This window comes from Thermobia domestica, chromosome 7 (assembly GCF_964235325.1).
Source record: "Thermobia domestica chromosome 7, izTheDome1.hap1.1, whole genome shotgun sequence".
NCBI classification, from domain to species: domain Eukaryota; kingdom Metazoa; phylum Arthropoda; class Insecta; order Zygentoma; family Lepismatidae; genus Thermobia; species Thermobia domestica.
This window is the reverse complement of record NC_137460.1, coordinates 126,185,402-126,212,710: the sequence shown is the minus strand read 5'-3', so window position 1 is coordinate 126,212,710 and position 27,309 is coordinate 126,185,402. Positions and strand designations below refer to the sequence as shown.

The 27,309-nt window shown below is 35.5% G+C and overlaps 1 protein-coding gene across 1 annotated transcript in view; it reads right to left on the bottom strand.

The window, feature by feature from the left end:
• Positions 1–1,818: 1,818 nt before the first annotated feature.
• LOC145689330 (uncharacterized) overlaps positions 1,819–27,309 on the bottom strand; it is a 28,206-nt gene continuing 2,715 nt past the window's right edge. Inside the window, exons 2-3 of the mRNA XM_081763475.1 lie at positions 24,236–27,289; positions 1,819–1,926 (exon numbers count right to left, since the gene is read on the bottom strand). Coding sequence (XP_081619601.1) covers positions 1,819–1,926; positions 24,236–27,289 — 3,162 coding nt within the window. The remainder of the gene's footprint in view (positions 1,927–24,235; positions 27,290–27,309) is intronic.

Genomic DNA, 27,309 nt, shown 5'->3' with positions numbered 1-27,309 from the left:
CGCGTATTTCGGAAATTTCTGTATATGGGCCAAAACGCCAAAATACGTGTCTCCTACTTTGGTCTCCCGTAACACATATCCGGACCCAAGCTAAATCGGTTGTGAACAAGTAACGTCATTCGCTTCCTAGTTATAGCATGTAGGGGCACTTTAGGGCCCCGTATTTCGGAAATTTCTGCGTATGGGCCCAAACGCCAAAATACGTGTCTTCTACTTTGGTCTCCCGTAGCACATATCCGGACCCAAACTAAATCGGTTGTGTACAAGTAACGTCATTCGCTTCCTAGTTATAGCATGTGGGGGCACTTTGGGGACCCGTATTTCAGAAATTACTGCGTATGGGTCCAAACGCCAAAATACATTTCTCTTACTTTGGTCTCCCGTAACACATATCCGGACCCCAGCCAAATCGGTTGTGTACAAGTAACGTCATTCGCTTCTTTAGTTATAGCATGTAGGGGCACTTTGGGGCTCCGTATTTCGGAAATTTCTGCGTATGGGCCCAAACGCCAGAATACGTATCTCCTACTTTGGTCTCCCGTAACACATATCCGGACCCCAGCCAAATCGGTTGTGTACAAATAACGTCATTCGCTTCCTAGTTATAGCATGTGGGGGCACTTTGGGGACCCGTGTTTCAGAAATTACTGCGTATGGGCCCAAACGCCAAAATACATGTCTCTTACTTTGGTCTCCCGTAACACATATCCGGACCCCAGCCAAATCGGTTGTGTACAAGTAACGTCATTCGCTTCCTAGTTATAGCATGTGGGGGCACTTTGGGGACCCGTATTTCAGAAATTACTGCGTATGGGTCCAAACGCCAAAATACATGTCTCTTACTTTGGTCTCCCGTAACGCATATCCGGACCCAAACTAAATCGGTTGTGTACAAGTAACGTCATTCGCTTCCTAGTTATAGCATGTGGGGGCACTTTGGGGACCCGTATTTCAGAAATTACTGCGTATGGGTCCAAACGCCAAAATACATTTCTCTTACTTTGGTCTCCCGTAGCACATATCCGGACCCCAGCCAAATCGGTTGCGTATAAGTAACGTCATTCGCTTCCTAGTTAATGCATGTAGGGGCACTTTGGGGCCCCGTATTTCGGAAATTTCTGCGTATGGGCCCAAACGCCAGAATACGTATCTCCTACTTTGGTCTCCCGTAACACATATCCGGACCCAAACTAAATCGGTTGTGTACAAGTAACGTCATTCGCTTCCTAGTTATAGCATGTGGGGGCACTTTGGGGACCCGTATTTCAGAAATTTCTGCGTATGGGCCCAAACGCCAGAATACGTATCTCCTACTTTGGTCTCCCGTAACACATATCCGGACCCCAGCCAAATCGGTTGTTTACACTTGAGACCGTTTCCTCGTTAGAACAGCCACATTAAAGTTCAATCCAACTTTTATATATCTGAAGCACTCACCCGAAGAAAGGGCAAAACCCTTTAACCGGGACAGCGGACATAAAAAACTTGGTGGTGAATTAACACACACGTAACACGCTAAAGTGGTAGTCATATTGTGTTGTTTCAACATCTCATTTTTTGCTAATACTATTAACACTGCTATTACTGGTACTAATAATAATACTACTACTAAAGTACCATGAAAATACTATCACTGATACTATTTCTACTATTACTACTATTTTGCGTAACGCTTTTCAATTTAACTTCTTCCGAGATCAGCTGCCATTAATAAAAATACTTTTTGATTGTGTTAGTAGGGTAGTTACATATCTCAAGAGGTCTGGATTTGTAACCCGGCTGCCACACACTGTTAACTAAGAGACTGAGTTAAACTCATCATGTTGGAAACTGTTCATTCGCAGGTCGTCGACATCCTGCAGATACTAGAAGAGCACTGCAGTTTAGATTTCTATGATGGCACCAAAGCACTGGAGGCAAAGAAAACTGTAACAATGCATTTGATACTCTCTTAGATTGAAAGACTAAACAAGCTTTTCAAAGTTAACAGTGAAGTTGATTCCAATAATATGTCACAGCGTAAAGTTCGGGTGGAACAGTTTCGCAATGAGGTCGACATTAGTATGGATCATAAAGTGGAAACCTACAGCCCCATCTACCATCATCTCAGAGCAATGTCTGTAGGATCATTTGTCCACACAGAAGTACGTCGTCCCATTTCGTCAGTCATGTACTACAGTTGGCTTCTTTGATTCCCTTGCTAAGAATAGTAGCTCAAGTAAACACGATTTGGAGCCACCTACCAAGAAGAATAAATTATTTAAATGGGAAGATGGACCGTTAATATCTGGTAAATTTGACGATGAAGTAGATATCTACCTCAACATGCCATCATGTCTAAGAGAACTAGATCTACTACAACGGTGGAAGCAACAAGAGAAAACATTACCAAAATTGTGCAAATTAGCACGTCAGTATCTGATCATCCCTGCTTCTAGTGCGTCTGCAGACAATATAATTCAGCAACGAAGAAATGCTTTAAAGCTTGAGACTGTTGACTCTATTTCCGTGCTATTCGATGAGTACAAGGACATACAGTATTGCGATGTTCATTCTGCACTATTAGTTTCGTAGAAGTTCTATATTTATTTTGTTACTAGTAACTATCCCTTCTATTATATGTGCCGTTAAGAAGCAGTTCCGGTAGCTGCTATTTACACATTTATCCCTCAATGGACATTTGTGGTATATTTCTTTCAACAATGGTTTGTGTTGATTCTCTATGATTTACTGCCTCACATTCCGCCATAGAGCTCTTTTACTTTCTTGCTATATTTGTCATTGTGTTACAACCGTTCCAGGAACACCTAATCGACCCTGGCGTCTTGAGGATTTATTTGATCATTATATTTTATCATATTTGTAGCATCACACTATAAACAATACAGGAACATATAAGATCATTTAATATCTGGTTTGCTAATTGAACATTACTACAAATTGCGCTGATCGTATGAACACGCCAGTTCACAGTTTCGGCCTCCGTGGTCTAATGGTAGCGGGCCTAGGACAAATCTGCCAATGACCAAATGCGCCAATCGTGAAAATGGACAAATCTGCCAACGGACAAATCCGCCAATGGACAAATCTGCCAATTGACAAATCTGCCAATTACCAAATGTGCCAAACGCGAAAATGACCAAATGCGCCAATTGTGAAAATGGACAAATCTGCCAATTACCAAATCTGCCAATTACCAAATGCGCCAAACGCGAAAATGACCAAATGCGCCAATTGTGAAAATGGACAAATCAGCCAATTGACAAATCTGCCAATTACCAAATGCGCCAAACGCGAAAATGACCAAATGCGCCAATCGTGAGAATGGACAGATCTGCCAATGGACAAATCTGCCAATTGACAAATCCGCCAATTACCAAATCTGCCAATTACCAAATCCGCCAATTACCAAATCTGCCAATGGACAAATCTGCCAACAGATAAGTCACCGAACTATCATTTTATTTTAGATGTATTCTTCAATCATCATCCCACGATATTACGAAAAAGAAGAAGAATTATTTATGAAAGAAAGCGGAAAAGGGTATTTTAATTTTGATGTGTCTTACTTTAATTAATTCGCAATTATGTTTCAAAATGAATGTTTCCTGATGTTGGTTGTTGGAGTTTAGTATCCCATTGCTTTACAGAGGTTATATGAGACGTGACGTAACGCGTTTGAATTTTAATGCCCTCTTACTAGGAATCGAACCCGAAAAGATTAATGTTTGTTGTAATTATTCGATAACCAAAAAATAATTTTCAGAGTAAGTTTCTCTTTATGTAGTGAATACGTTTAATGTGGATTGAATATGATCCAAGATTAGTTCATATAAAAGGAAAATTAGTATAATTGAGTTCACTTTTCATCTAATAGTAAATACACATTAGTAACTGGTGTTTTGTAACTTGTATGCTTAGTGATTTTGTAATAATTTTGTGATGCTGATTACAGATTTCTAAAGTGAAAAATATTAACTGTTAACAATCGGATTGTACCTTTGTTACTTGATTTCTGTTAACACTGACACACATATTTCCAAGAATGAAACGCGTAGTTCTAACAGTCTTCCAATGACGAGACATATATCATTCCATTGATAATATTGAGGTAAACAAAATGTTATACATGCGTGCAAAAACCCATGTAAACTTTTCTAGAACATGTAGTAAAATATCGTATTCGTACATATGAACATTGATGCTCTGTTACAGCTACTTACTGATATAAAAGTGAAATTGAATTGTATCGTCATTAACCATGCACACTGATCTTGGAGATTGGCCTCCCTGAATGTAGATATCTTTATTCGAATTTGTGACAAGGATATAGACATATTTCAATGCCTCCCCAAAATTATACAGAAGTCGTCGCCGCTGTCCCTGGATTAAAAACCTTATTTTGTGTCTACGTGGTTACAAACCATTCGTAAATTTTACGACTCAATTTTAGTCTTTTTATTATTTCTGTCTATATTATTTTTTAAAATCTGAAAATGGGCTTGTTTATGGAATTATATCGACAATAATATGGGATGCCTTTGGAAACTTTATTGAACAAGTAGATGTAAATAATTAAGTATATAACTTCTTAGCTGTATACTTGAATTGCAAGTATGACGTCATGAGGAAAGAGTTACATTTATGTACGTTTGTTTTATAGATATTACAATAATAGATAACTAAAGTAAAAGGTACAACACAACTAAAAAGCGTAGCATTTCGCATATAAAGTTCGAAAAAAGTAATTAGGTGCAAACTTGAAAGTGTCATTCCAGACTTTTTCATTTTTCCTCGTCACGCACCACGCAATACACAGCTCTATTTTCAGCACAAATCGCCTTCCTCCAGTGCTTACACAGGTGTGTTGTCAGTCCTTGTCACTTTCCTTTTCACTGTTGATCAGTAAAAGCAAGTTTTTCTTATTCTTTGTTGCGGGTTTGCCATAGGGTTAGTGATGAAGATGTGCCTAATTAGCAATATCACTAGTGTCTTCACCAGAAGATATCTAATCCAAAACCCTCTTATTTGACTATTTTCACGTTCTTCCTCAGTGTCACCCATAGTTTCTCCACCAACGAAGACAAGAAATAGTTATAATACTATGACATAACTCTTTGCACTGTTTATAGTCCAAAAAACACTCATTTAATGTTAAAAACAAGGAAATAGATCTGTCAAAATTTGTGAAAAAAATTAACGTGGTTACAAACCTTTCGTAAAAATTACGTAGACCAAAATATGCGTGATAAAACCGACTGACACGGCTGTAAAACCAAAATTAGCCTCTCCTGTAAGAGCTAGGAAGGTATTCGGGAGGAGGGTAGTCATGCATTCGCGGTTCAGCAAATTCAACAATTTTGGACATGGTGTTTCGTAAAATTTACGAATGGTTTGTAATCCAGGGTTAAGATCTTTATTACACCATTTATAAGACTACATTACTCAGTTAATGAGATATAGTCCACACTGTTGATTGATTTTCTTCCTTTAAAAATAACATTGTCAAACACATTATATATGTATACATCAATAAATCACATCGAACCAAATAAAATGAGATGCTCGAATACGAGTTTAGTTTATAAAAAAATATGCTGCACTAACAACTGTATCTTTCGTTGCCAATAATCAGTGACAGCTTTCATTCATTGTCCTGGCAGTAGCGAACCAGCAGTTTCCTTGTCTTTTCGTAAAGTGACACATACACTTTTTTGAACATGCTAGTTGTAATCGTAGGTAACAACAATCAAGTTAATTAAAAAGTCTTGGTAATAAGTATTTTCAAATTGGTTAAAATGAATACGAACCTGTTTTCGGGATGGGTAATTTGAATACGGATATCAAAATATAAGCCGTCACTTTAGGATCTTTTTAAAGAAAATTACAAAAGTGTTTACTTAAAATATTTACTTTATATTTTACAAGGCTATGAAAAATATTTCATCACATTCTTTCAAATATTCACAACTTTCACAATTACAAACTAGAATTTTTCACCAAGTACAAGATCGTGCAAAAAATAAATACCAAAATTTGTAGTTGTAAAAGAATTTTTTTTGTTTTCGGTTTTAAAATTCACGACTGTAAATCAGGTCAAGAGGACAAAAGTTACTTGTAATATGGGCAAAGTTCCTACAATCTAAGAACCCCGCAAACCTGACTCTTAATAAATTATATATAAAAAAAACTAAATATTCTAAACGTTCTAAATAGAGTACTCAAAAAAGATCTCAAGATACGTGTTTGCAAACAAGTCATGATTATACTAACTACTGCCTACTTATTAACGATGTTATTATTGCTAAAATAATTGAGTTTCTTCTTACTTTCCTTATCCATTTTCTGTTAAAGATTATAGCTTCTTGTTGAAGACTTTTTATTATTAACTTTTACCTACTGCATTTCTCTACTTATAATAAGAAATACATATATTGGTTTATTTCGAAAATGTAAAAAAGAAGCAGACATCCGCTTAATGAATTAGGTCAGCCATAGACAGGGCTGCTCGTAGATTTCATGGTCTTTCACACAAATTCTATGCGAGGTCCAACCAAACTTGTGAAATCTCCATCCCCGTAAAGGTCGTCAGCACAGTTGCAACTTCGTTTTTGTTGAAATAGTCAAGTAACAATATTTATATGGTTCAAGTCCTTTTTCTTTATTATTTCTTCTACTACTTTTAAATTTGAAAATTGAAAGAGCTTTTGTGTAAAGTGTATCCATCTCATAGTGGGCTACTTACATGATAATGCACTACAGGCACTTCGTCGGTAACTTCAAACTTGAAATACTCATAACGGAATAAACAAAATAAACAAAGAAAAGAAATAAACTGGCTCCCCAAAGACCCGTTTTTCCACAATATTAGCCACGGTTACCCCCTTTGCGGTCATATTAGTAAAGAAACGCAGTTTGTCCTTTACAAGATAATATTTCCTCGACATACATTTAGATTCTTTTTAAGAATAAATAGTATACGATAAGCCAACATATTACTCACATATTTATCTTCATAATTTCTTGTATTTCTTTCATTATAATATATTCATGGGCATATTTAGATTGATCCTTTGGAACAAATGCTATAACTTCAATAAAAGTATCACAAATTGCCTACTTATAATACAGCATATATAAAGTATATACAGTATATTCTCTTATTATTTGTGTGTTATTCTCTTACATACAATTTTTACTTTGTGGTTTTCAATGAATAGGTTAGGTTCTCTAAAATAACGATGTGTATGACATGTTCCCTTTTCTGTACTTATAAATTTATTTATACAAAACTTAACATTTCGACTCATATTTCTTTGATTTACTAATTAGTTATATATTTTTCATTATTCATTTCGATAACCTGAGAATAGTTGTAAACTATAAATTTATAAAGTAAGTAGTCATAACTTCGAAATCAACATGTATTCTTTTTCCATTTCTCATTCAGTCACTTTCTTTTAGAAAAAATGTACTGTGTCTTTTTTACAATTGCAAACGTAATATAGAGTCACAATGATATAATTTAATGGCATATATAAATATGATAATGTCTTAGAAATGTTCGTTAAAATGTCATACGTTAAAGCTTATACATACCACGCTCTTGATAAAGATTTTACAACCCATTATGTATCAATAGAGGCATCTTACGAAGAAGGGTAATGCATTATACAAAATTACATTAGTAGAATCGCTTTTGGTGTTCTTTTAGGTACCTCATTGCAACCACAACCTTGAGCTACACCCCGAGATGTAGAAAGAGTAGAAACAACATTCTAGATAAGTGTGTTAAGACTGGTGAAGATACTGTTATAGTATTGAAACTTTACATTTTATACAGTGTTTTTACTTAAAAGTGCTGTGCCTTATCATGACAATTGAGTTAAATATAAAATTTGTTTACAAGGTCTACAAGTGGTTTATTTAACGTTAGAAATATTCTTTGAACATATCGTTGTGCATGTTAAGGAGATGCAAAGAATTTTCACCTATACAAAATTAAACTTCACTTTCATTATTGCTTACAGTAACTGTATACATATACTTAATTTTCAACTCTTTTCATCTCTGAAGCAAAAACAGATAATTCTTCCAGATATATTTATTTCCTTTCTACAGAAAGTAATTTATTACTTGAATTATTAAAAGTAAACTAAAATATTGCTCTGAATTTTACCACTATTTTACGTATTTATTTATAGACCATTCTCGTGGGTAGTCGTAAGTAAGACACGTGCGGATAACCATAATTGATAGGACGATCACTACCAACTTCATTGGAACATGTGTAGCCCCATGTGAGCGCACGAACAGTAACCAATCTACTATTGAATCGCAGGTTTATGTTCTTTTCCTACGATTTTTTCTCCATCTGTTCATCGCTTACAGGATCTTCGTCATTGACTAGGCACATGGAGGACGCTGATATTTCGATAATATTGTCGTTTTACCCTTTAACACAATGACGATTATTGAGTGTGTATGAATTTCGCGTATAGGATGAATACCAAAATTTTACTATAGGGCATTAAGCTACATATCTCACTCATCTGTTTTTCCGCTATGGGTGCTTTCATCCTCAATTGTCATCTTTATAAATATTTGAACAACTTTTTGCGATTTCATCTTCGAGGAGGATAACACGTTTTCGTAACACGAATCAGGTGTATTCTAGTCACTGTACCCCTTCTACCCTCGTTTTATAACCTACCCTTGGTTCATCAAACATAGCCCTAGCATGCGATTCTGACAGACATATGATTAAGACAACATTTCCTACGACCACCACCTAGCTACTTTAAGACTACATACCTGCTCAAATAGCAGTTTGTATTTGTGCTGGAAGGTGATATTAACATGAGTACTATGCGTTTTTTTACAGCCTTTATAACATATGTCTGATGCGAAAAGTGATGCAATCATGAACACCAAGTTTCCCTTCTTCTTTTGAGCAAGCTTTCGTATAGATGAATGAATTCTTATTCTATGTACTTATCTTGAATGGGGGCAGACATCAAAGGGTATAAGAGTTAAAATGGTCTAAAGCAAATATTGTAATCTTCGGAGTGTATAAGAGTTAAAATGGTCCTAAACTAATATTGTAATCTTCTAAAAGTCCTTTTTGCACATTTATCTACAATATCTGTAAACCCTCCCTTTCAGCCTTCGCGTTAATCTAGTCGCTAGTACGTGAGCATTTTGTATAAGGGGTCCCGGCCTTGATTCCTGGTAAGAGATACTTTGTGATTTGCACTGTCCGTTACATTTCTGTTTGTCACTAATGTGTATGCTTAAGTTGAATTGCAATCAAAAAAGATGACTACACAGTCGGGTGTCGTGGTTGCAACCAATTAAAGGAAATTAAGCTGGTATAGTGGCTGGTGGGTGGGTTTTTGGTGTATGGGTCCGAGGTTTCATCCGCAGTGGAGATTCTCTGTGATTTTAACTGTCCTCGATCTTTCTGTGTCCGTGTCTCTGTCATGTTTCATTCAGTACAATTAGAATCAAAATATAATTACAGAGAATATTGTCTCAGTTGGGGCGAGTTAAGAGACTGACAGCTGCTCAGGAAATGCGAATTGCACATTTAAGTCGGCCATACATTGACGTATTTTTCGGTTGTAACCATAAAATTTCATACGCTAGTATTGTTAGCAGCTGTCAATACGTTAGTGTATGGGACCTGGAAAAGTTTACGTAACGAATTTTTATACGCTGGAAAAGTCTGTCTGCTTTTAACTTCGAGCGTAAATACGGCGCGTAAAAACGGCTCAGATGAAAGAGTTTTCGAGCAGCAGGTGGTCTCTTGCCCTTTCCAGGCCTTCTCCTCGTTCTGGTTTTATTGTTTTCAGAAGAGAAAACCTGTTCTTGTGTTGTCCTCGCGGATCGTTGCTGAGGTTTGCTGGTAGACTCACCAGAAATCATCATTCCAATCTAGTTTCAGTCTTTCTATACAATACATGATTTCGGCTAAATTAATAATTTGTATTGCATAAAACAAGATATTATTTCCTAATTAAAATTCATAATTAATTTTAAGTACATAGAGAAAAAGCTATTTAAATCCAATACTTCCTAATCAGAATTCGCAAATGATGAGAGCTCCTCCGTGGCTATATGGTCAGCGTACGCTTCTCTGGCACGTGACATCCTGTTCGATTCTCGGCAGAAGCTCACGCAGTTTGGATCTCACTTCTCATATAGCCTCGCTGTTTAAGAGGTCGCTAAATTGAAACCCAATCCAATCGAACATGATGTCTTTCGACTACGAATTTAACATTAAATTTAGAATTTGCATATTAGTACCCCCACACACACACACACAGAGGTCGAGATGGTTATAAAGATGAAGTCACACCTTTAGAATTGCTCATGTTCTGATATTAAAAAGAGAAGTATAACATGACTTTTAATAGGGTGTGACCAATTCTCGCCAAACTGAAAATGTCACGCTATTTATAAAAGAGAGAGAAAGCAAGAGAAGGGAAAGAAGGAAGGTTAGGGCAACCAACAGCAATGTTACTTCCAGATATACTTTCGGGCACTTTCTTATCTCAGGTTGAATATGAATAAAAATGTTCCCAGAAGCAAAGATAAATTACATTTCACTCTTGTGAAGAACACTCCACCAAATAATGTCCAAGTGCAGCTTTCTGATAGTTTGTTTTGTCCCACGCAGGGGTGTAGCCAGCAGGTTTGTGTAGGAGGGGCCCGTCGTTTTTGAGGGGGGGCCAGCTACAATGTACAAAGCCAAAAAGAATGTGTTGCTGCTAGTGTTTTTGAGGCCTGAAAGAAAGGAAAATTTTGGTTTCCTTCTGGAAAACTAAAAACACTATTTTAGCTTATTATTATTATTATTATTATTATTATTATTATTATTATTATTATTATTATTATTATTATTATTATTATCCATAAATTATATTCAAGATAGTTTTTATTATGCTCAATCAAGAAATACTGCACGGGACCAAACGCTATACTTTTGTGCATAACTATAAAGGTAACCAAGAAAGTTCTGTCACTTTTCGTTGAGGTCTGTGTTCAATTGGACCTCACAGCATGAGTTGAATGCGAGTGGAGATAAGGCGAACGTCAGTTGTTGGCGTGGGTATATCCAACATACTACCTGGTTGTGGCAATTCAGATACACAGTGAACTTGTATAAAGACACAGGGAACATGGGACATCCATAGAGCGTCATAAGAGCATGTATGTTGAACGAGTTCAAATGGAGGTCAAACGCCGCTGTAGCGGGACAGAAGATATGCCCAGGCCTTTGTTGAAGGTGTCGTGACGACGCGGACAGTGTAGCGATGGTTTAACAAGTTTAAGGACGATGACGAAACACCCAAAAACACCACATGCCAGAAGACCAACACATGTACAAAGAGGAACTGGGACTACAATTCAGTGTGTGGAGAAACCATTCGGCAGCACATCCATCAACTTGGGAAGCACTACAAGTTGGGTCGTTGGGTCTCATATGTTTTGACTCTGGGCCAGAAGGCAATGTGGCAGTCGCCTGTTGTTTATTTACTATTTCGGAGCCATTTCTGAAGAGGGCGTTGACATGTGATAAAAAGAGGGTCCTATACGAAGCTCTACGGCGCCGCCATCATTGGTTAGCACCCCATGAACCGATTTCAAAACAACCGAAACCAGCACTGTACCAGAAGAAGGTCCTTCTGTGTGTTTGGTGCATCGTGCATCGGGAACTGCTACCAGCTGGTCAGAGTATCAATGCAACTGTGTAGTATCAGCAGTTGAGCTGTGCTCAAGAAAAACTCAAAACTCTGGAGCCATCACTTCTGAATTGCAAATGGGTCCTCGTTTACGGGACAACGGTAAGTCCCATGTGGCTAGGATGACTCAGGACACCATTTTCCGCCTTGAATGGGAAACATATTGCAACCACTATATTCCCCGGGTATTGCACCGTCCGATTATTACCATTTCCATTCTTTGGACAATCACCTTAGAAGACGCCAGTTCAAATCCCTAGTAAAAGTCCAAAATTCACCTGATACCTAATTCGTTTCACGGCCCATCAAGTTCTACCGCGATGGATTCCATGGCCTTCCAGAACGTTTTCAGAAGGTCGTCGATGTTGATGGGGACTATTTTTGATCTTCCAGGTTAGGTGACATATCGATCATGTTAGGTGGCATGTGACAGAACCTATCTACACAAGATTGATTTTCTTTGAAATTTCACTTAATTTCTTTACGGTTTCCTGACAAAAATATTTATTTATTATTCGTGACTTAAAAAAAATATTATTTTATTACAGTGAGTAGAAATAAAAGAGAGAGCAAATGAAATCCAAATTGAATCAAAGCATTGTTTCTCACCAAATTTTCTATCCTCTATGTCTTTTAAAACACTTGTTAAAACATATAAAAATATACTGTACTTACAAATCAGTTTAGTACCTTTGTTTTATGGCTGTATTTGTAGTACCTTGTTAAAACGTTTGTCTTCAAACTGTCAAATAAAAATCGTAGTAAATTGTGTAATGTTGCTGTCACAAAAAAAGTATCCTATTTTTCGATCGGTATAAGGTAGAGATACTATACTATTTTTCGATCGGTATGGAAAAACAATATTTCTCCATACTATTTTACCGTAAATTATTAATTGTCAATAAACTTTGTTACTTTTAAATGAATAAAGCGAGATAATTTTACTATGATGTTTTAAAAGCTGGTCATTTGGGGGAGCCAGGAAACCATTTGGGGGGGCCTGGCACCGATGGCCCCCCCGTTGGCTACACCCCTGGTCCCACGCTACCCATAAAATACTTTTAGAAGAAATCATCACCAGTACAGAGGCTAGAGGTACCTAGTAGGTATATTTAAGATAAAAAGTAGTAATCCTGACCTTCAACAAGATACTATCTCGATATCTGCCTGATAAAACTGAGCAAAAAATTGCGTTTGAGTATCGAAATTCGGTGAAAAGTTTTTTGCTATTTCGACCACCTGCTGCTTGTTATTTTAAGTACCTTTTCAATCTTACAAGAAGTTGTAGCAAAATGGGTTCAGAAACTCACTATTTTTTTCCACGTGACTTTACTCGTGAAAAAGAAAATGTGATAAACCACAATACACAGCCTAATGTTTCTTTCTTTGTGTATTAATTCAAACCTGAGATTGTACACATATTTAAATTTAATAGATCTAATAATCCTATTTCTCTATTAATGCTCACATACTAAGTCTATATAGAAGAATCATTGCACCGCTCGTTTTAGTGTGCTTGCTTTCCAGTCATAAAAGTTCTAGTTCAATCCAGAGTATCAGTCAGCTATGTTGAATATTTTTCAACATTTTATTATATCTCGTCATGATGGGGACTGTACCAACACTTACTTTAATGGCTTATGTAGGTTCAAAACAGAACATATCTAACATCAAAATTTAAATGACACCCATTTGCAGGAAATAGGAATACACTCATAATAGTTCATGTTAACTTGTAGTATTTTATTACAGCATTTTTCAACCTTTGTGGTGTGGTTACTAACAATCTTTCCCAGATAAACGTTAACTTAAGGTATATTACCACAAAATATTAAATAACAATGAATACCTGACACTTAAATAATTTCTTTCATGGACAACTCAATAGTTTTACTGAGCTCCTTTGTCGCTAAACAGTTAGTGTACGTGTCTTTGGCGTGGAAGACCCGGGTTCGCTTCCCGGTGGGAGTAATGTGGTTCGGATTCCACGTTAATCAGTAGGTCTCATCTCATATAACCTCGCTGTTGAAAGGGACGTTAAACTCAAAATCAACTCAAGTTATATCGTTTTACTATGTTTGTAAGTAGCATGTCCATCACTGTCAGGAGAATTGATATAGACGCAACTTCCTACTTAATAGTTTGTTATTTTAGTGGTATTTTAACTACTAGAGCTTCGAAATTAATTGATATTTAATTGTTTTCAGTTTCGTATAACATACAAGTTTGTTTACATTTTTCTTTTTACTTTCTCCTTAATTCTTTATAACCACGCTTTCTTACAGTGAAATATGCCTTATGTAATGAATATAAGAACTAGGAGTATTAAAAACATACAATTCGACGGGATCTTTACACTGAGAGAAATGAAAAGTTAAAATAAAACAAACCTGTTTATTTTCTGAACCAGTATGGAAACTCTTTCGACTTAGATTGCTTCAAACTGATTGTTTCATAAGTTGTGAAACAAATGTAGTAAAAAAAAAAAAAAAAATTAAATGAACGAATGGATTTGGTTCAAAGTGTCTTTAATGAGTTAACAGTTTAATCATTTGAAAGAAAAATCTGAACCAAGATTGGGTAGTTCTCAATTCATTTTAATAAGCAGTTCGACTACTATAAGTTCGAAATTAAATAAAGTAAGGTCTATATTATGGTAAAGCTTCGTGATAAAATGCCAAATATCATAGCTACGCCAAATTTATGAAACAGCTCCAATCATTTGTAACAACCCTACATTTTATTATAAGTTGTTCCCATATAACATATACGTGCAAACCTCTCTTCTTAGAAAAAATCAATATATAGTATACTAACTTACTATAACAATTTTAATAAAGTGTTAAATTTAGCTTACTTTCCGTGATCGATTGTAGTTGCGCAAAAACAGATCCATCCACTTGTAATACAAAAGTACACCAATTGGGTATGAACACTAGAAAGGGGGACAAAACACTACTAATATAAGGGGGCATGTAATTAGCTTATAGTGTAAAGCTAAAAAAGTGAGAGCAGCAATTACCTCCACGCACCTAATCGCCGATGGACAGCACACTTGTTAATATTATTCCCAATTTAACTGAATTTTAAGATATTGTTGAGGGATAATTTTAGTAGTATATAATTATATCTATACGCTTTTATTTGAATCACTTCACTTCAGATCTACAATTAGTTTCATTATATTTTCATTAATTGTTAGTCATCCAACGATGCGTTCAAACATAGAATATTCACTAACAATCAATGCATTGGCCAACAACTTAAATTAATTTCTTTACAGTTAACTAAATTATTAAAAAAAAAAAAACACCAAATTTGTTATATCTAATTTGAAATGTGGTTTGGTCCAGTTATTCGAATCAATCACTTTTCAATTTAAAAGTTGGTTTACATCGATCAAAAGTGTCTGCTTGCTGTTTCAAAATGTTTTCAGTAGACCTTACATTGAATGCTGTAAATTTCTTATATCTTATACACTAACATGAGAGGCGGACATAGGGCGTATTTGAAGTTATACACTCAGAAAAAATGTATGTGGCGTACGTAAAAACGTAGGTTACATGTGTAAATCCTGTAGTTTTTGGACTTAAGGTACAACTAAAAAATATAACTAAAAAAGTATAACTAAAACATACTTTCCGTATAAATGTTTCGAATAAACGCACTTTCTGTACGAACGAAAGAACTATATATAAGTGATCAGGATGTCACATACAGATATACGCATGTAACATACAGCTGGCGTATGTAACATACGTATACGTATGTGATATATGGAAGACTGTTAGATGTCATACATCCTGAAACGGCATTATGTAACATCTAAGTGAGGAAAGTCTGTAGCATATGGATAACGTGTGCTCCTTGCAGATTCCTGTAGTAAACATCACTGGCGCAAATCCCAGGGGGGACGAGGGGGACCTGTCCCCCCAATCTTGGACCTGGGGGGGACTGTCCCCCCCAATAATCTGACTTAAAAAGTGCTTTTTGGGATAAGTGTGATGATGCCACAAAGGAATATGAGATGAAATTGATTTCTGTTGGCTTTTCCATTTCTTTTAAAAAGAAACGTATTTTGTAGTATTTCAAACTGAACTTCGCGCTGTAGTGCGTTTAGTAGTCTCATCAATATCTTGTATTAATTCCACTTCCGCTACTTGGGCACAGATTGCAATAAATGCCAGAGGAGGATATGTCCCTCTCCTTATGCTGAAAAGTTGTCTCAGCTGTAGGTACAAGCCCAAATTCCGGGGAAATGGGGAGACATGTCCCCCCCCAGGATTGGAACTGGAGGCTCTCCCAATAATCCGATTTGAAAAATGCTTTTTGCAGATAAGTGTGATGATTTGTGTCCGACTGCCACAAAGGAAAGTGAGATGAAATTTGTTTCTCTTGGTTTTTCCATTTTTAATGAAAATGAATGTGTGCGACTGTGTGTGACGTAACCTGATGTGAAATCTTATCTCCTCCTCTTCCCTAGGCCCTAGAACACGAAGAGTATATAGACTACAAAATGTCAGTAGAACCCATCTTTTCAGTAAATGCGCATTTCATCTATTTGTAGTATCAGCCTAGGCATCTACTCATGCTTCGTAAGCCAACTCTATGGCCTATGAAACCCGGAGGTTCAATGTCGCGTTCACAAAAGCTCTCCATTGACTTCTATCCTTAGTCAACTGGATCGTTTCTACTTTGCATTCCTATTTTTGCGAGATCCATCTTAATATTGTTTTCCCATCTGCGCCTACGTCTTCCTAATAGTCGTTTTCTGATTGGACTTACCGCTAACACTTTGAAAGCGTTCATGCTTTCTTCCAACCTGGCTATATGTCCTGCCCACCTAAGCCTCCTAGACCTGATGACCCTAACAATGTTTGGTAAGCCGTATAATTTATGTAGTTCCTCGTTATGAAGTTTTCGCCATTCCCCATTCTTGTTTCTCTTGGATCCGAATATTCGTCTGAGGATTTTGTCCTCAAATACTTTCAGTCTATGTTCTTCCCTCAGAGTAAGCGACCATGTTTCGTAACCACACAGAACAACAGGCATGATTATCGTTTTATATATTTTAAGCTTCAAATTCCTCGACAGAATTCGCGACAAGAGATTTTGAACTGAATAATAACACGAATTCCCTGTTTTTAGTCGATAATATGGATCCTAAATTTTTGAAAGTATCCACTTTATCAAAAGTATTATTTAATATTTTAACGCATTCATAATTTGCCGTGTTACGATCCCGACGCACTTCCATGTATTTAATTTTCTCTGCATTTACTTCTAAACCCATATCCCTGCAAGCGTTTATTAAGCCCTCTGCATTTCTTTCTATTGTTCTCATATCATCCCCTATTAAATTTACATCATCAGCGTACGCATAACCTGGTGAACACCGCTTAACTCTAGGCCCTGGTTGTTATCTTTGATTTTCTTTATAGCGTATTCCAGGACAAAGTTGAGTAATAATGGCGACAACACATCTCCTTGTTTCAGGCCATTCTCGACGTGAAATCTCGTGGCCAAAAATTTTCCTACCCGGACTTTACTTTGGGATTCATTTAAACATATCTTAATTAATCTAATTAGCTTTCTCGGTATTCCAAGTTCTGTAAGAACGTTGTATAATGTTTCTCTCCTAACCGAGTCGTAAGCCTTTCTAAAATCAATAAATAATTGATGTACCTGGGTACTGTATTCCACTTCGTTTCGAGTATTTGCCGAATGTTAAATATTTGGTCGATAGTTGATCGATTTCGTCTAAATCCGCACTGATAATCTCCAATAATTTCATCTGCGTATGGGGTTAATCTTCCTAATAGAATATTTGAAAGGATTTTATGGGATGTTGGCAGAAGAGAGATGCCTCGATAATTATTACAGTCAGTTTTGTGGCCTTTCTTGTGGATTGGAACAATGATTAATTCTTTCCACTCTTATAGCATTTCTTCCTTGTAGATAAGGAGGATGAGTTTGTGTATCTCGTTCCACAATTTTTCGCCTCAGCCCGTGTTTCTTTAATTTCTTTATAGCGATTTCTACTTCTATTCGGTTGGGTTCTGGAATATACGGTTCTGCGGTGTGTATCTCCCTTTCTCCACGCACATTAGTTTTTGGCTGCGTGTTAAGCAAATCGTCAAAGAAATCTTTACATCTATTTAAAATGCTATCTGCATCAGTGAGAACTGTTCCATCAGCTTTCTTTAATATAAGCATGAGGTTGATAGCCTTTCTTAAATTCGTTGATCCCTTTACACATACCCGAATGTTTTTAGTTTTACTATTATCTTCAAGTTCCTTAATTTTAGCTTTCAAAAAATCGCGTTTCTTTGTTCTTAAAAATTTTGGAAGTTTCCCGCCTGATGTCTATGAAATTTTGTGTGGTTATTTCATTCGGATTTTGTAGCAAACGTAATTTTGCCTGTTTTCTCTTCTCTGCTACTTCGAACTATGGTTTGTTCCTACGTATTTCCGCGTGTCCCAATTTTTCTTTTGTGAGGGGATGCTGCGTAAGCAAAGAAAAGAATTCTATTGCTCGAATATTTTTCTGGATAATCTTAAGGTTACATCTGTTAACTAAAGAGTATATGACATGCGTCAGTTTTCTGTAGAAAAATAACGATTCCTGTAATATTATTGAGATTATCATCATTTTGCTCAAATACGAGTATTGTTGCGTCATACATAATTTATATTCTTTCTTCATAGTTTTGGGGAAGACATTATTTATATTATTATAAAACAATTTTAACATTGATCTTTGTGGATGCCTAATTAGAAACATACCAATTATAAATATGCATGTATTCAGATTTCAGAATGTGTTCATGGCAATGATTTGTAATACTAATATGTACTACTACTTCATCAACATCGCCTAATATATAATATACTCTAGAACAGGTTCACCTCAGAAATCAGATTCATCTACCGTAATATGTTTCATCTCCCTTCTCTAGAATAAGCCTCAAACCTGCCCACCTCTCAATGTTGAAGATAACCAATGGCGTATTTAGGATTTTGTTTCGAGGGGCTATGTTCAACACAGGGAAGGAAGTGGGTAATTGCCCATCTGAGTTTGAGAATTAAATATATTTTAATTTATGCATAAATTGAAGTTATAATGGCAAGAATTGTAGACCGATAAATCCTATATGATATGATACAAACATTTAGGAGTGAATCTACCCTTTATTCTATTCATACAAGAAAAAGGAAGCATCCTCTTGGCCTTCCTAATTTCCCGGGCTAATTATTCCCCCGTTTTGATTTTCTTTAATTCAAACATTTTCTTCTTTTAAAAATAACTAAACGATATAATTTTTCCTTTGTTACAATAACCAAAGTGTTGTCATATTGATATTCGCGCAAGTTGGTGTGGAACACCAGTTTCGCTTATCACTCTTCTTAGTTTTGGTGTTACTGATGACGGCCGACTTGAATCAAACTGACAACGGTCGATAAAGTATGATAAGCGAAATGAAAGAAAGTAACGTCAAGAAAAAGAAACAGAAAAGTAGAAAGGACGAAAGAAAGAACAAAAGGACGCAGTTCTTACATGGAATGAAATTTGACAAATACAGTATTATTTCTGAACAAAGAGCATAAGAAAATGGAAAGTCAATGACATTCTTAGAAATGGTTAGAAGGATTATTGTTGTGGTGGAATGCGAAAAACTAACAAATTTATTTCGGAGGGAGCTTGAGCCCAGCCCGATAGCCCCCTAAATACGCCACTGGAGACAATTCTGCTCCCCTGATCCTTCACCACAGCATTGCTTTTCAATTTCATAAATATTGTATATATATATATATGGGAATGGTTTTACCCGTCCCCCCCAATGTTGAAGACAGATTTGCGCCGATGGTAAACATAATGATTCCGTATATTTGTACAATGTATCGCTGTCCGGATAACGGACTTTTTTCAGTGTACGTATTAACTAATAAGAATTTGCGTCCGGTAAAGGGGAAGGTTAAATGTTCGAAAAATTTTCTATATATATATATTTTTTTTTTTTTTACAACAATGAGGAATATACCAGTCGAATCGATAAGTGTCAGCATAGGCGTCTCTGGCGGGGGCGTCCCCCCCAATATTTTGAAGTACAAAATATTAAATATGTTGGGCCAGGTAGCATCATTTTAATAACTTTCTTCGATGTCCCCCCCCAAATTTTACATGCCAGAGACGCCAGTGAGTGTCAGTAAACTAGACAAATGTTTAGAAGGGGGATGAAAAACAGAGCCGTAGCTATAGACTTCGGCGCCCCTACACTCACCTTATCGAGCTTTCGTTTTTTCTTTTTTTCTTTTTTCTTTTCTTTTCTTTTCTTTTCTTTTATTTATTTATTTATTTTTTTTTTTTTGGCAAATAAGAGAAACAGCTGTTGTTATGCTACGTTGAATTTTTATCAAGCTGGTTGCACAGATTATGGCAACAACCAAAAGTGATCATTCTCTATTCTTTTACAAATAAAAGCTGTTTTCAAGAGGCTTATTTTGGACTTTTTGTTGTACTTACAAGACTGCCTCTGGCTGTACCCAAATCCACCTTGAGAACAGTTATTAAAATTCACAATGTATACGTTTCATACTATCTAGAAGAAATGAAATTTTAATGTGTTTGAAACTATGTGCTTAAAAAGAAATGTTCGAAATGGGTAACAGCATCAATTTCCAGTAATAATTGTAAACTTTTGTAATTTTACTCGGTATGTGACCACATAAGGAAGATTTTAATTTTGATTCTTTTACAGTAAAAAATATTTTGTGAAACGTAACGGAAGCTCTGAATGGACCTTCTTTGCGAATTTCTTAATATTGATCGATAGAGGTGAAGAATAGTTTAATGTTTGTACTTGAAATCCAGATGGGGAAATGATCCCAATCGTGTCTTCACTCCCGTTTTGCCTTATGATTCTTATCACAGGAAACGTCAACCAAAAATTGGTACTTAATGACTTGTTATCATAAGGCAAAATGGGAATTCCCCTTTCGCCTTACAATAATTTTCATATATTGGTAGCCCTGCTTTAGCAAATATAAATGTAATTAAAATGTTCAACAGAAGGATACTGAAAAACTGGAAAGAAATAAGTTGCGTTGAAAAAGAAGGTAACAATGTAATGGATTCGAAATCAGAACTAAGAATTAATTATCACAGAGCAGGGATGGACTGGCAAACTTTGGCCCACCATCAAAATTTTGACCCATGAATCCGACCATTATGGCTCACGGATCCGGATTTTCGACACCCTACTGCAATTCATGGGAACAAAGTTATACCTAATAAAAAAAAGAAAAGAAAAAGAAAGAAAAAAAAAAGAAAACGGCATAAACATAGTCCTACAAGTTCTGGAGTGCATAAGTGTTAGTTTTTGTACGTAAAACAGTAGAATCTCTTCTAACATTATCCACCTTACATGTATTTTATTTCTTTTACCTCAATATAAATCGTTTATTCTGCCTACAGAAATAGAATTGTAACTCCTCGAAAACAACTTAACTCGGATCAGGAACGCAGAAAATTTTTGAAGAGTGAAAAAAGTCTTCACCGACACACAATACTTATGTGTAAAGAAGAGACAAATTAAAATGATAGTTCTCATAATTATGTTCCATTTATTGCGTAATGAAAACATGTTTGCACAAATTCCGATTCAGAAAACTTCCCAGACATCAAACAGTCTGAGCCTAACGTTCCATAGTATGCAAAAAATTTCAAGCAGAAAGTGTACAACTATACTTAGTCAGACAAAAATATAAATGAACTCTTTCACAACCTAAAGGGAGAATAGGTTTATTTGGTAAATTTGACATTAAAAAAATGCAACAAGGAACTTGCAATAGGAGTACAATACAGAAGGGTAACCAGAGAGTGGAACGAAGAGCTGGACCTTCAAACTATATTCTGCCAAATAGAGTTCGCTTATATGTTAATTAAACTTGTTTAATACTTACATACAGCCAGGGACTTGAGTGAGCAGGAATTCATTTCGGAGGGAAGGTGAGTAGAATAGTTTACATCTGTACCCCACTTTCAATTACTGTGTCGCCTTTTTCAATTAGTTTCTGTACTTACACTTTTTGGTACACTATGTACATACTGTCGTTGAAGTAATGAATATTTTGATTACTCTAAGTACTCTCATTGAAGTACAAAGGTTCAATTGTAATTAAATTATTACGGCTTTTTTTACCGGTACTTTAGGTACAATTACTGACATGTAATTATACTGTACCGGACTGTAGTCTCATTACTTCAGTGGCGCCTGTCTGCGTACGTAACATTGAACGTAATTAGTTTCCGTACTATTAGTTTAATTACTGTGTTACTTTTTGTATGTATGTATATAACGTAGCATTTCGCGTATGTAATTTCATTATCGGACTGTAATTGAAGTTCATAAGTACCCGTAATGTACCCTTTATTTGAATCAAAGTTGTGATATTCCGTTAGGTATGATAGTATTTTTGATAATAATGTATGTGTAAAGCTTACTTACCTTTCATATTCACCCTTTTTGGATGTTTTGCGCGGAACTTTCTTATTTGAGCACCATTTCCAAGGTTAAACCTGCTTAGTTTAATTGCTTTGTACTCTCTTATATTTATATATGAAATTGATTTTTTTTATGCGCGAAATATTAATTATTTTTGTTTGTAATTGTTTGGTAGAAATTATCGTATTTTGTGCGATCTTTTAGAATTATTTTGTGCGATGTTGACCTCTTGCATAAATATATTTTTTAAATGAAGAATCATTTCGATTTGTATATAGACTTAGCATGAGTTTTGAAAAATCATATAAATGATTGAGTATTATGAGGTTGAAATAAATAAAACAACTTTTACAAGCTGCATTTTTTTTATTGAAATTATATTGTTAGAAAGTAAAAAAACATGAATTGCATATGTAGTTATTCAAAAAATGAGTCTCACCTAGAACAATATACATTTACTAAATATATATAAGTAATTAATATTGTAAAATACAATATGTGTTTGTCATTTACCATTATGAGTACAATTTAAGGTACATACATTTGGTAATCAAGATATTTATATACATATAATATTGTTGTACAGTTGACTAATAATTAATATGATACGTACACATTATTTAATACATGAAAATGTCCATGTAATTTTATATCATATACAAAATATTATCAAGTTGAATCAACAGGTATGATTATTACAAACATTTTCATTTTTTTTTCACATGTGTAAAATTAAATTTTCATTGGTTGTAGGTCAAGATTTACATACATCCGTGCACTATGACTCACTAAGTAAGACTAACGTCGGTATCCATAGGGTAGTGTTCTATAGTCTGTCTTACTGTGAGGATTTAATCGGCGTCTCTTATTGTTTACTACTCTATGCATTTTAGTTTCAGGTTTTGTAGCTATAGTAAATCCGGGCTTACGAGTAATCTTACGTGGATTCAACAATGTTTTATTTTCAATTTTTTCCTGTACTAAATCATAATAATGCTTAAAGGTAATTACTTGACGTGCCCTAGAATCTAAAGTAATTCCTCTAATTTTATACACGTAATCGAATTCTCCAGTTTGAATATTTTTCATTCTGTAAGCATAATTCTTTGCTCCACACCCTATAAAGACATCTATTTCCCACCCTTCTGGAACCTCATTTGTTAATTCTCCTAAGTAAGACCCTATTCTAAGCTTAGATTTTTCATGTCGTGGTTGAACAAATATAATACTATCTGTGTCACAGTACAGTACGTTGTCAGGTCCAACAGTAGTCAGTAGATCGTGAAGTTTAACCCTTGCCCATGATGTTATGAATGCTGCAAGCACAACATTGGAAAATTTGTTTGGTTTGTTTTCATTTTCTCTGTCTTTATATGTTACAATTAAATGTTTTTCTCCTATGGGAATTACTGACTGCACCTCATATTGTGGTGCATATAGATACGACATAAATTTTTCGGGAGTATCGACGATTACAGATTGTGAAAGATCTGTTCTTTGTCCCCATTTCCCGTACAGCGAATTCAAAAATATTTTCGAAATATATCTTAGTCCAGGATTGTATTCTATGTTTTCATAATTTAACTCTATCCCCTCATGTCTGAAATATTCTTCAATGTACTCTTCCTGTTTTTCTTTTGTGGTGCATTCTGCAGGGAAGCCTGAAGCTTCCTGTTTCATTTGAAGAAATGTGTTTACATAATTACGAAACAAACTATTTGAATGGTCATCTTCAGAACCCATAAGCTCAAATTCCCAAATTTCTTTTATTTTCAGTATTTTGTATCCGCATTTCATTGCTTTATGTAATTCAGGGGTACAAAAGGTACTTGTAATGGCGCGATCACTTTCACAATGTGTACATTCTCCAATATTACTTTCTTGCATGCATGATCGACATAGACCAAATAATAATTTTCCATTCCATGTGTAAGGAAGGATTGGAAAATATAAATCTGATGGTGGAAGTACAGTACATTTTACCAGACCATGGATTTTTTCAATGTCTGGAAAAAATGGTCCCTTGTGAATATTTGGCTTGCCTATTGGGAGAGGTTTACGAGCCATTACCCAGGGGTAAAGACTAGTAACATCTAAGTAAGAGATAGTCTCGTCATCATTACATTCATGCAGTGCCTTATAGCATTCTACACGGCCACCATGGAAACTTTCTTTAGGGACAAGATGATCAACAAGATCATCACATTGATCTTTAATAAAATCTTGTATTGTTTTGTCTGATTTTACTTTTGCGTCCCATTCACATTCCCATATTTCAATAACATTAAATTTTCGTTGTTTCAAGTACTCGATTTTTGTGATCGTTGATTCATATCGATCCTGCATGGTTGTACGATGATTTGAAGATGAATCAAGACTTGTATGACGAAGATTAGCATAACAGCTTTTACAACCGTGCCAAAAACATCCCATGAACTCATATATAGTGTTTGTTTTACTCTCGTACCCATCGACTTTGTATTTACCGAAACGTCTTTCCAATCCATTCGCGGAATATTCGATTTTCGTACCTCTGGTACGTTCCATATATCGTAACCATTGCAACGCTTTTAGGCTTTGTCGGTCACGATGATCAAATCCAAGGGGTGGAATAATTGGAATAGTATTTTCCGGTAGATGCAATGACCGATAAGTTAACATTGAAGTACTTGCAATAGTGCTTGCTGAGATAAAGCACTGGAGTCCACCAGTTTTCTCTTCAATTAAATCAGAGAACTTAATCACTGCCTCCGCTAAGATTTTAACGTCATTGCGGCAGTAATCGAACATTTCTTTTTGCAGATCGTACTGCATGTTGTTTTCTATACATTCTTTGTGCCAACTTATTAATTCTTTGCGTTCTTCCGGACTTCGTGAATCTGGGTCAAAGTAATGTAACTCAGGAATCTTTCCTACATAATTTTGGTTTTCCTTTGTATTAAATAGGTATGGAAAATATCCCTTCTTTAAATTTTGATTTAAGCCTAATGTCTTTGGGAGTGCTGATAATTTGATACCCATATACAGGAAAGTATCTCTAAAAATAATTTTACTTGATAGTCTCATCTCAATAATTTTGTGTCCCTGTGCTATTATTGAAGGTGAAAGATTTTGACTTTCGATCAATGTCTTAGCCGCGAAAATCATATCATACTTACTGCCGTTATGAGATAACGTCACAATTGATTTAAAGGCTGGTCGATCCATGAGTACGTGACGTATGAAGTCTTCCATGCTCTTAAAGGAAAACTCACGGATTCCATCTTTATCTCCGCAGTTTAGGCATGGATCATCTAAAGATTTATTCTTACAATCCGAACAAAGATGCATTACATATACCAAAGTAACAGTGTGTTCTTGTTCATCCCGATCATTCTTAGCGAGTAACATCGTCTCTACATCAAATATAATATACAAAAATGCGTTTACATGAGATCGTGTTGCTTTTTGAACGAAACATACGTGATCGCGCTCGACATGATTATAGCACGTTTTACAAAATCGTTCATCACATGTATGTGGAGATTTACGTCGCCGAATATCATACAGAGCACAACATTTAACACAAACTTTGACGTTGTTACATACACTCTTCCCATTTTCTGTTACACTTTTATGATTTATATAGCATTTTTCCGTAGGAAACAGTCTGTAACAATCTGTACATTCACGTTTTATATTATCGGTGGAAGACACTTCATGATATTTCTCACAATACGTACATTTGTATGTACATTTGTGATCTTGTACATGATGATAAGCTTCCAAACAATGATGACAGTATCCTTGTTTCCCTAAGAGTGATCTGATATTTGTAATCAACTGATAATGTTGATCTTCATATAAAATATAAATTTGCTTTCCAGCGTGGACTCCAGGATATAATACATTAAATTCTCGAGTCATGGCATTTTTCTCGTAAACAATAACTTGGTATTCAGGTAACAGATGATTTTGAAACTTTTTCACGTCATCTAAAGTACACCCATTCTTATTCACTACATCTACTTCTACATCTGCACATAGAATTTTGGCTTGCCTTAACAATCGTTTTGGATTTGTCTTAAGACGATACAATTGTTTACGATTATGATCGGCTTTAGTCTTCCCAAGAATAATGCTCTTGGGAAGACAGTACACATCGTTTTCCACAGGAATTACATTTTGTTCTAGGTAAGTAATTAAATCAGCATATTTTTTACTATCACGAATTCGTCCTCTTCCTTTACGAGGATCAACGATATGTACTTTAAATGTAACTTCATTTGCAAAAAGAAACTCTTCGTTACTGTTTAACGTGTTCTCCACTATAGAGAAGAGTACATCAGGGTTTAATTGCGCTTTGAGTCGCCATGACATGAATATGGGTTTGTTTAGATTACAAGCAGAACTTTCAATAGTTATACCAACATACGTGTCATTGTCAACATCATTAAGCGTGTTATCAATAACGAAATCAAATAGATTTCGAATGTGCGTTTCCGGATCTTTGATAAGTTTAGAATCAGGCCTAATAGTTACTTCCTTACCTTGTAAACCAAAGTAGGAGTAATGCTTAGATGTACTTTTGACAACATGAAAATCAGATTGTTTACCACCAGTACCATACAATGAAGATGTTGATGGAATCGTACCAAAAAATACTGTGTCTGACGTAGGACTAGGTGAATTCACAGTGTCCCTCATATATTCAACAAAGTCAGGTAGACTTAAATCAGAAATTTTATCATCCGATATCAATTGCATTAGTTTTTCACGCGCCTGTTTTCTTACTTCTCCATGTTTAAAAAATCCAGCTTCATGGAGATCAATGATATCTTTTGCCGTCTTACAACTGTTGAGGACAACATCTTGAGTTTCATAGTAGTAAATATATAACGCACGCCGCAATTTAAAATATTTAAGATTGTCAACTCTAACACCAGTGGCATGGCATCGCGTCACAATTTCCCATGAGAAAAAGACCTCTTCAGCGTCAAAGTAGTCTCGAGCCTCTATGAAATCCAATATGGTATTGATTGTACGAATGGCGTCCATCTGTAAGAATAAATTAATCA